At 27.9% G+C, this 11,916-nt stretch overlaps 1 protein-coding gene across 1 annotated transcript in view; it reads right to left on the reverse strand.

Annotated features, from left to right (window-relative positions):
* LOC107447490 (Synapse-associated protein 47kD) overlaps window positions 1–11,478 on the reverse strand; it is a 39,814-nt gene extending 28,336 nt beyond the window's left edge. Inside the window, exons 1-4 of the mRNA XM_016062785.4 lie at window positions 10,739–11,478; window positions 8,903–8,985; window positions 4,994–5,134; window positions 3,008–3,147 (exon numbers count right to left, since the gene is read on the reverse strand). Coding sequence (XP_015918271.1) covers window positions 3,008–3,147; window positions 4,994–5,134; window positions 8,903–8,985; window positions 10,739–11,102 — 728 coding nt within the window. The 5' untranslated portion in view covers window positions 11,103–11,478. The remainder of the gene's footprint in view (window positions 1–3,007; window positions 3,148–4,993; window positions 5,135–8,902; window positions 8,986–10,738) is intronic.
* Window positions 11,479–11,916: the final 438 nt, after the last annotated feature.

Here is an 11,916-nt window from a genome sequence, read left to right on the forward strand (position 1 = left end):
AAAAAAACAAATGTTTTGGATGCCATACATTTGTTAACAATGTCATGGAATAATGTCTCGGAAAAAACAATTCGAAATTGTTTTAGTCATGGAGGATTTTGTCAACCAGAGGACAACAATGCTGCTGTAATGAAAGAAATGGAAGACGTTTTCAATCCCCCGCCCGATATGAATGCTGAGGATTTTGAAGCATGGATGGAGATCGACGAGAAGGTTGAGACTTCTACTTCGTTAACTGATGAGGACATTTGCGAAGCCGTATGTGTCAAAGATCCAGCTTCGTCACAAGATTCTGATGCCGATGATGAACCCGAAAGTGCTATCGAGGACAAAATTCCGACGCCTGCTCAGATGAGGGAGGCACTTCGAGTCTTACGGCTAGGTGTGCAAAACAAAGCCGACGCGGAACACTTTCATAAACATTATGATTATGAGCGATTCGTAAATGACTTGCTTCGAAAGAATGCTAAACAATCGACAATTGATGATTTCTTTTTCAGTTAATAATTAACCTTTTGTATTGTTTTCTGCAGTTCATCATTAAATATGCAAGTATACTAATTCTTTTTCTTTAGTGTACATTAATTTCTATTAAATACTTTAGAGTCTTACAGCAACAACTCCTAATTTAATATAATTTTTATTTTAATACGTCTGTAAAAAAATCATTTTTTAGATTAATTTTTTTTTGTTTATTGTAATCAATCGGTTATTGTTATCAAATCATGTTCGTCCCGATGTGATCACATTAAGCGGCGTCTACTGTACAAAAATTTGAACATTGAATCATACAGACTTTTCAATTTAAAAGAAGTATTAAAATCAAAGTAAGGAAATGCACAAGGATCTAAATTTGTCAAGTGAGCCCCTAAAATATCAAGTAAAATAAAATGTGTTTGTTTAATAAGATTTAATTTAATAAGATTACTATTAATACATTAAAAATTTCTTTTGATCAGCGCAATGTACAATGGAAAAAAATTTTCTGATTTTTTTCAAATACATAACTTTGTTATAACTATGAATTAATAAAAAGTGTCCACCTCCAGATAAATTTATTAACTTGCATCTTTTGATAAACATTTTTTTTCGTAATATTAAAAAAAATATTAACAGTGCAAATTTCATTATTTACACCCACAAAGCTAGTGTGGTTTATAGAATTGCGTTGTATAGATCTTTTACTACACAAGTTTAAATAAGTGTATTTGTTAAATCTCATAATAATTTATAATATTAATGTTTGTGAATGTTTTGAAATGTTTGTGAATACCTGAAATTTTCAATTTATTTTTAAGATATTACTATAACTAAGCCAGAACTTTTAACTTTTTACATTATTTGCGATTAAATTTCAAAAGCTGCACAAACTGAAATTAATTAATTTCTTTCTTATTAGCTCTAATGTTGTAGAAAATTTCAATTTCTTTCGGCTAAAAATAAACACTTGAGAGCATTTTTTTTTTTTTTTAAGTATTGTAATGAAATATTATTTTAAAGCATTTTAAGATTGATCTATTTCAGACTAACGTTGGCATATTCAGTAGGAAAGTTTAAAGATAAGTTAAATGATCTATATAACATAAAACGAAAAGCCCCAAGTTTTACGGTCTGTGCCATTAAGAACTTAAATTTGAAACAAAAAGGTCAAACTTTTGCCTAATATTGTATGTCTAAAAGCCACTAAAAGTAATTCAATAACACATTTTAGAGAATCAGAATATAGAAACATCAGAATATAGAACTTATCTCTAAAGTTAAAAGCAATTTCGTCTTTCAGATCAAACCACTCTAAAACAGGAAGTTATAAGATTTTATTCCTAACACAGATAATTATAATTCTGTTTTGCAAATCTAAGTTTGAAAATTTTCTTTTAATTAATTTTCATAAAATTAGTATTACTCTTAAGAAAACAAAAAATATTTTAAAATTGATTTTTAGGAATTATACACTTTACATAGGCAATTTTTTTTCCTTAAATGCACTTTTTTAAAAAAACTAGTCAGCTACGAAAATTTCAATATGATAAATTTATACAATATCATAATTTTTTAAAGTGGTCTATAAAATTGACTAATTGTTAACAGTTTTAATTTTAAAAAAAATTAAAAAGATTTCAGACATTAATTTTTTTTAATTATTATCGAAATTCAAAAATATATGAATTACAAAACTTTCAAACTTCACAAATTTTATCCCACATACCAATAAAAATTAAAACAAGAAAATTTGTAAAATATAATGGTTGAAAAAAAAACATTTTCTGCATTTTTTTTTCAACCATTCTGGTCATTAGTTCAGGAATTTTGTTCAAATTTTTAGTAATTCCAGACAAGTTTTTAAAATCTCAAAACAAATCTATCACTCTAAAAATTGCAACAGTATAAACTTAAAATGACTCTACAATATTACTTCAGTATAACCTCCAATTAAACACGTTTAAAAGTGATAACTCAAATGTATTTTTCATAATACTATTAAAAACTACTTAAAAAATTTCTTGATTACAGGCAAAAAAATAATTGATAAGACCACGTCAATATATGATTAAATCAGGGTTCAAAAGTGATTAGGTAACCGAATGCAGGTTTTGAAATTTGAGTATACAATAATTAAGTTTCTATCTAAAATATTGGGATTTTAAAAATCATGTTAAAATATGTAGAAATAATTGCCAAAAAAAAAAAAAAAAAAAAAAAAGATTACCATTTAAAAAGGGAAGATTCAATAGAGTGATTTAAAATTCGTGAGTTACAATATTATATTAAAACATAAACAAGAAACTGCTGGAAAAAATAGAATAACTATGAGTTTTCACATTGAAAAAGAATAAATTTTTGGGGGGCCCACAACTTTGACATCTTTAAAGGTTTAAGTAAAATATCTTAAATCAGGAAATTGTTAACATCTAAAGTTTCTAAACATCTAAGTAGTCCAGAGGTTTAGAGATTATACAGCATTTAACAAATGGGAGTTGACTTGCCAAGATAGGATATTATAACTTACAGTTTTGGAACAATTTCAAATCTCATTTTCTCCAATGTTGGATCTTCTTTTAGCATGGTTTTAGCAATAGGATACATGCTATCAAAGTCAAAATCAAACATAACACCAGTTGGAGGACTCCTAAGAAAATTTCGTTTATCCTGGAGAAAAAAAAGCATATCTAACAGCTCCATTTCAAATAAAGCAAATAATTACAGTTCAATTAATCACTTTGTTTAAAAAATTTATAAAATTTATTCATATAAATTTGAAAGTTACGAGCGTTATCAATATAACTGAATGTGGGGTACAACCACTACCATGAATTTTTTTTATGAAAATTAATATGCTACTTAATTGCCAAAATCCGAAGTTCATATAAAAAAAAATGAACAAATTTATTCGATTAAAAGCAGAAATAAAACTCTCAGTTAAACACAGAGGTATGTAATGAGTGATTAAGATGATAGAAAGAATAATCTAAAACTTTAGCTGCCACACAACATACAGAGCTACTAACATGAACATTATAACTGACCAATAAAAAGGTTTTTCCAATGAAAAACAATAACTTTATAACCTTTTGCAGTTTTTGTTCAATAAAAAATCACCTGAGAAGAAAATTTTAAAACAAACATTGCAAACAATGTACTAATGTACATTAATATACAAAAATGGTACTGACAACAATGCTTAGAAAATGCTTAATAAGATTGCTTCATAAGACTGATACAAGCAAAAATGTTTTTGGGCAGTTCAAAGCAGAAATAGTTAACAAAATTACCATCATAAAACCTTTAACCTTCTCTGAATTGCATTTTAAAGGCGTAATGTATCAATTCGATGTATGAGATTAGTTAATGGGATTTTGCTGGATCTTTACTTGTGATTTTTAATATTCCGCTATTTTAACACAGTATTACAACTCGGGAAATTAGATACTATTTTAATTTTTCTTTTTCTGCTACTTAAAAAGTAATTTCGTATCTTAGTAAAATCAACACCTTTCGAAAAGAATAAAAAAAATTAGATCTGTAAATTTATATTAAATGTGGTCCCCTTTGCAAAAAAATAATTCAAACCATGAGTATATTTTAGTCCCATAAACAAATGCAAATTTAACAACACTCACCCAACCTATTCTTTTTGTTGTCACATGATTTAAAAATCACACATCGGGATTTGTATTTAAGCATTTTAAAAATCAGCAGTTTTGACTTTTCTCGAAATTTAAAAGTCACACATCATAATTCGTATTTACAAGATCTTAAAATTGCACATTGCATTTCGTATTAACATTTCCATCGCGATTTGTATTCATGAGATTTAAAATCAAATATCGCAATTAGACTTGTAACTTTATTTCTAACCTTATTTGCAAAACTGAACTATTGAAAGTTACAGAAGAGAAAATTGAATTTAGCATTTCAATGATTCAAAAGCCAATCGATGCACATAAAAAAATAACATTTTCTAATCATAATGTTCTTTAAACATTTTGTTAAATGCACAAGAAATTTAAAACTTTTATGATCGAATAATTTTTGTGTTATGAGAATAAGAGTGAAAAAATTTTAAAATTTTTTAACTGGGATAACTATTTTTCTTTATTACAGAAGTAATATTTAAGTTTACAATGTGTGGTAAATTGCACCATACATTACAAATTATATCAATAACAGGAAAAAAATGAGATTTAAATTTACATTAAAATGAATCTGCACAATATAATATCAATATTATTAATTTTGGATTCTTAAAAACACACTTGAAAAAAAATGATGGGAGAAAAAATTTAAAGTATTTCATTCATTTTAATTTAAATTAATAAAAATTCATTCTAATTTCGTTAAAAAAAAAATTTGTTTGAACCCGCCTAGACAAGTCTGGCGCCATCCTTGTTAAAAGTTGAAAAATTATCAATCTAAATTTTTCAACTTATTTACAAATACAATAAGAAGAATAACTCAAAAGAGAAAAACATTATATGTATAAATATGAACTTACTGCTGACAAAGATAAAACTTGCTCTTTTACACTTTCTTCGTTATCTGTACCAACCCAAGGAGGAGGAGATTCATTTTTGGCATCAGCATTTTTACTAGTAACAAATGCTTCTTGTTCCTTATTGAAATCTCCTAAAATACTCTATAAATTGATATAAAAAATCAATACATTTCAAAACATATATAATTAAAAATGTTCTTTACACTAGGTGTTTAATAATATCTATTATCGTTATCATGAGACAAATAAAGTCATTAGAACTTAACTATACAATATTTGATTATGTACAAAGATAAACATTATCAAAATCTGATCAACAAGATAATAATTAAAAAGAACAGGATAATGATTGTCACTAATAAATTTAAAATTTCAATATCATTTTAATTTCAACTTCGTCTTAAGGATACATTAATCTTTTGAAATTCTTATCAGTAGGTTATTAGTAAGTCACATTTAACAAAAAAATTTTGTTGGGGCCTTATGTTGGGAGGGTTGACAACCCCCCCCCCCAACAAAAGGCCCCCATTAATAAAAAAAAGCATTGTCTTTCACAAAAATTTGCATTACTTTTACAGAAACCACAAAATACATAAAGTTTTTAATTTCATCATTAAAAAAGTCTTATTTTCAAAGAGATAGTTTAACTTAAAAATTACTCTGCAGATAAATTAACATTCTATAAATCAGTTTCAAAATTAGTGTAATATTTCAAAAATGTTGCGTTTTATAATAATAATGCATTAAAAATTTGAGATTTTTAAAAACGTTGAAATGGCAATAAAACGATAAGTAGTTAAAATAACTGCCAAAAATGCGATTGGAGTTTAATGTGGATTAAAGATGAAATCTTTGCCAATTGAGTACGTAAGAAAGTGATAACTAAGATATGAAATTTGCTAGCTATAACATTTTATTGAAAGTATCAGAAATAAAAACATGTGGAAATGGCAACAAAAAAAAAATTAACACAAACAGCTACTGAAAAAATGATCCTGAAAGGATGTTGATTTATAATAGTTGCAAATTGAGCCTGCTTGTCAAAATGAGACACCTTAAATTTGAAATAGCATAGTATGAATAATATCAGAATAAGAAAAAATTAGAAATGAGCAAGAAAACGATCGAAAAAAGACGTGGGTCGAAAACAAAATTGTCATGAACCGAATTCAAAATTGCACAGCGTAATAATATATTTTAAAAAAAATCACAATTTGAAAAGAGCTGAAAAATGATAAATAACCACGAAAATCTATCAGCTAACCACTTGAAATTACAATTCATTGTCACGTATCGAATGCATCAAAAAGTAATTACGTAAAATCAAAATACACAAAATCAAAATCATCTTAACAACCGACATTTTTTTAACATTAAAGATATTATTCAGATATTTTGTATGCAATAAAATTGTATAAAAAATATTGGAATTTGAAAAACCATGTGAAAGAGCCAGAATTTAATGCATCAAAAAGTGATTAGTCAAATTTGAACAACACACATTTTAACAAACAATATTTTTTATAGATTATGGATATTATTTCAATAGCTTGTATACAATAACATCGTATAAAAAAAAACGGAATTTGAAAAACCATGTGAAATGGGCTGAAAAAATGATAAATAACGTCCAAAAAACTATCATCAATAGGTATGACATTTCAATGGGATTGTCATGAATCAAATGCTTTAAAAAAATGTTAGCTCAAATTCGAAATTCCATATTGTAATAATCAATTAAATATATTAGAATTTTAAAAACCATAGGAAACTACAGAAAAAAAACAATTAAATATTGCTGAAAAAATGATTAAAAACTTAATTTTAATATGATTTTTATAACCAAAATTTTTTAACACTATTTTATTATATGCAGTGAATTTTGAATTTTAAGAATCACTTTTAGATGCTTTCGATTTGTGACAATTTTATTGTAAATCTAAGTGGATCTATTGATGGCACATCCGACAACTATTACTATAGATTGCCATGTGATTTTCAAAAATCTCAGGGTTCTTTTTTTTTCAACATGATACTATAATACACGAATTTCAAATAGAGCAATTCGATTATCACTTTTTGACACATTCTAGATACAATTTAAACAGAAATGCAAAAAATGCAGAATTCTTTGGTGATTGTTAGAAGTTAACAGTTATGTCAGTTTGGTGTTTGTCATGTGAGTTCAGAAAAGAATACGAGAGGTTTCTTTTACAAATTGAAATTCTATATTAGCGAAACGTCGAATTTTGCTTCTGTAATATCCAAGTATTTTTTATCACAAAACGGCACTCAATGTGATATTACACACATTTGAGTAATCACAAAATTGGGAGGGAAAATTTAATGTATGGATTTATAAAAATGCTGAAGATTTGAGTCTCTGAGTAGAATGACGTAAAACAGAGCGAAAGTTTTAAAAGAGTCAGCAAAATGCAGAAGAGATGACAGCTATGAAATACTTATATATCAAATTTTAACTCCAAACTATCAATTTTTAAACAAAACAAATTGATTATCTAATACTTTCAATTTTTTCTTACATTTTATAAGAAAGCTAGATTGTGAAATAATAATAATAACTAAGTTCAAATGAACTGATGCAAATTGCCTTTTAAACTTCATGTTAAATTAACATTAAAAGTAAATCAAAATAAATTAACTCGTTTAAATCATTTATCATAGCGCATATTACAATTTTGTTGTAATATCACATACTAGATATTTCTCTTGCTATTGTCTCTTGAATAGAAATAGCTAGGAAGCCTCCAGTACATGATAAAGCTAAATAACATAAATTGATTACTGTTTGTCTAAGATAGGTACTCTGCCAGACATTCATCTGGAGCTGTGGCAGTGACTATGGTAACGAGGAATGATTATTTTAAGTAGGGGTGCGCGGTCCCTCTTTAGGACTGGTTTCGGCGAGAGAAAAGGAGAATCTTCATTGAAGCTACCCTCCCTAAAATGCCCTCTTCTTGTTTCCATAGCACCAGACTGTCGCACACTCAGATGCAATCAGAGTACCTATCTTAGACAAACAGTATTCATTTTGTTAACAAATTGTTTATTCATATACAATTATCCATCACTTGTTTAAGGAAAGAAAAAAATCTTTGCCAAATAATATGCATCAAAAATTCATTCCATAAAAGCCACCAATTGCATCCTGAATTATATAGTTTATAGTTACAATAAGCTGACAGAAAGCTCTTGCTTCACTGGCTCTCTTTTCTGCAGTCTATTACCCTATAAAATTAAGCTAATGGCTTTATTGGTGTTATTCATGCAAACCAAAAATGAATCAACTAAAAATACCAAAGTTCAATTAACTATAAAACTTGATAAAAATGCCAAAAAATAATATACCTTGAAATATTCAGGTCCCGCGCTAAGGATTTCAAGTAATTAGCCGAATATCAAAAATATTTGCCAATTTTCGAAAGTCTTCGCCAAATGCAAATCTTAACAATTTTTTAAGATTAATTTTTTAACATAGAAAACTATTCTTTCATTTTATCGTAATTTTGAGGATCGAGTTAAATATATTTTTTTCATTCCAGTGGAAAAAATCATTTGCCAAAACACAATTTTATTCGCCAAATTTACGATTTTATGGCATTTGACGAGGTGGCGAATGCTTAAGGCGAACTCCCTGAATATTGTGAAAAATTATGCTTTCATTTGCTAAGTATAATAATTATCATGATAAATTATTTTTTATTAAATTAATCAATCTGATAGCTCAAAATACATTTTTACACAAGTGTAACACATTTAACACTTTTCTTTTGGTTGGTACAACTGAAGCACCAGAAAAAGTATTTTTAGAATAAGTGTTTCAAATAAAAGTTTAATTAAATAATGCAAAAAGAAAAAAACACATAAAACTACAACAATAAGACTTACATTTTCTTCCACAGTAGTTTTTAATTGTTTAGCAGTTTCAGTTAGAGTGCGGCCAGTTTTGTTTGCAATGCCATATAAGAAACCTATAAATTAAATAATTAATAACAAATTAGAAAGAAAGAAAACCGATAACAAAAACCGAGAAATAAAACCAATAATAAAAAGGACATTATTGAATTGATACAATATATTTTTTCTTGTCAAAATTGACATAATTCATGCAATAAATTTTAGCAAATGTTAGTACAGTACAGAACCATTTATCCAGTATCCAGAAAAATGGGAAAATTTCTCCTTATTGAAAACTTCAATATTTCTTCTGTGACCTTCAAGACCTTTAGGTTAAGAGGGGACAAGGAAAGGACAAATGTTTTATTTTCTGCTGTGTGTTCGAAAGAATCGTTGCTTTTATGATAAGATGCCCTCAATCAAACATAAAGGAGTTGCATGCTGATTTCGTTTTCTGGGGAAATGCATTGCACACGCATATCAGTAAATAGAAGATGAAAGAGAAATAAAAAGAACAATATATCCATAAGATACTTTACCAAGAAAAAGTAAAAAAGGTGAAATGGGATTACAAATTATTAATTAGAATATGAAAACGATTAAAATATGCCTATTTTTTATTCAATAATAAACTATGAATATAGTTAAGCTAAATTTAGTCATTTAAAAAATAATCGGAAGAATTTAGTAAATTATAACTCAAATAATTGGCAGTGCAAGTGGGGAAAAAATACAATAATCATCAAGATTTGCCTGGACTAATACTACTAAAATTCATAATTCAACAAATTAAGATGAATAAATTATTATTATTGGTACAAATTAAATTATTCCAAAGAGAGTTACAAAACATCTGCTTGAATCCAAATTTGAGTAGTCAGTTTTTTTTTAATACATTATTTTAATGCAAAGCAGATTAAATAAGAAAAAAATTGGTGGCATTTAATTAAAACGCAAGTTATATTTAATACAAGTATAAGTTTTGCACTTCTTATAAGAACATTAACAGACATTAAGAACATTATAAGAGATTTTTCTCAAAAATTTTTTAACTTTAAAATTTAAACATATTTTTACATAAATTATATTAAACATATAAATAATAAATGAACAAAAGATATTTGTTAAATTGTAAAGCATACACAGCATGTAGTAGCAAAGTTTTTTTTTCTTTACAAAAGGGTTTGTATCGTATTTTTCTTTTTGTTACAGTCAAATTTTCTTTGCGCAGTTCATTTCGAAATGTTTGATAATTATCAAGAATGCGTATATTTTCTAGACATCAAGCACAATAATTAGGAAGCCTAAAAAATTAGAAAAAGAAAAAACAGTCTGTTCATATGCCAGACCATGTGAAAAAGTAAAAATTTTCTATTAAATGAACCATGTTATTCTTTGTTGAATTTAAAATATTTGAACTCATGATAATACCCACCTATTTTTTGTTCACTTTTATATTCACATTAACTTATGTCTAAATTTTCACAAAATAGGTACTTCTCAGAAAAACCTAGACAAACCCCTGCTTCTGATCATCATAGTTAGAATGATTTAAAAATACAGCAGAAAATATACAACTATATCTCAGTAAACAGACTTTTTAGAATTACAACTATATTATAAATTATTAAATAATTACGTTTATATTCAACTGAGTAAAATAATTTTGATAAGGTTCAATTTGGTATATATTTATGTTCAACTAAGTAAAATATTAAGATTCAACTTCGTAATAATTATGTTTATTTACAATCTGAAAATAGCTAGGTATATATATAAATTTTATAATGAGTTAAATATATAATCTAAATGGTTTTAAGGACTGACTTCCAAATGATTTAGCAGATTCTACAGCTTTATTGGAGACATCTTTTAAATCGCCTGCAGAAATGCCCACTTTGACACCGCTCTTTTCTGGATCTTCATTTCCTTCAGAATTGCGATCAGATTCTTTGGATATAGGACTAGTACTATGTTCGGAAATAACCCCTTCGCTTTCAGAAGAAGCTTCTCTATCTGAGTTGCCTTGTTGTGTTTCTAGACTTAAAGATGACACGGGTTTCTCACTTCTAAGTCCAGCAGCAAAATCGTCAGAACTTTCGGCTTTAACTTCGCCTTGATTTTCAGATGCTTCTTCTTTTTGAGTTAATATTTCTTTAGCTTTCGAACTAACTTTCCATAATAAATCCATCGCGCACTTTAAGCGCAGGATTATAATTAAAAAAGAATATATTTACCGTGAATTAAAACTTATTTATATCTAAGCAATACAGCTAATATTAAATCTGAGAAATAAATAAAAAGAAAATTGCATTAGTATTTATAAACAAAGACTACGAATTATGAAACTGCAATAACTGCTTCTCACTGTATTTGTCTACTTCTAGTTCTGATCTCTAAATATAAAGATGCCATCTTATTTCCACAAAATTTTGCAACTTTCTGAAGAAAAACAATAATGTCATGGTGGCCAAGAGCCAAAGACCTCATTCCAGTTTGATGCGTCAACTTTGGTCTAAGGCTGGGATTCAACTGAAACTTTATTGTCCCGCAGTGGACAGATCGTTGAGACAGAGCTCCCAGCAGATCACAGAAGTCAAGCATCACTAGCTGCGGTCAGTGTGCAGGTGGGTGACCACTTGGATCAGTCTGCGTAGAGACCGAGAGTGTGCGGTATTGCTTCTCGCTAAACTGTTCTACCGTAAAGTGCTCAACTTCGCTTGCAGATCGTCGGACTACCGAAACAGGGGTGCCATCCCCTCTGCAGAGGATCAAAATTGTGATAACATGTCTTCGGATCATCCTCAGGGATGTTTCCCAGACCGTCGCCAACAGCCCATTGTGCAGCTCTAGTGCGACATAAATGAACTACTACTACTTATTTTAAAATTGGAGATCGAAATGGGCTACAGGTGGTATTTAAATCATTTAGGAAACGGTACTTTTACTTGCTTTACTTCTGGTTAAAAAGTGTACAACTGCTTACTGCAGCTTACTCTGAAAGG

The sequence above is a fragment of the Parasteatoda tepidariorum genome, chromosome X2 (assembly GCF_043381705.1).
Source record: "Parasteatoda tepidariorum isolate YZ-2023 chromosome X2, CAS_Ptep_4.0, whole genome shotgun sequence".
Lineage (NCBI taxonomy): Eukaryota > Metazoa > Arthropoda > Arachnida > Araneae > Theridiidae > Parasteatoda > Parasteatoda tepidariorum.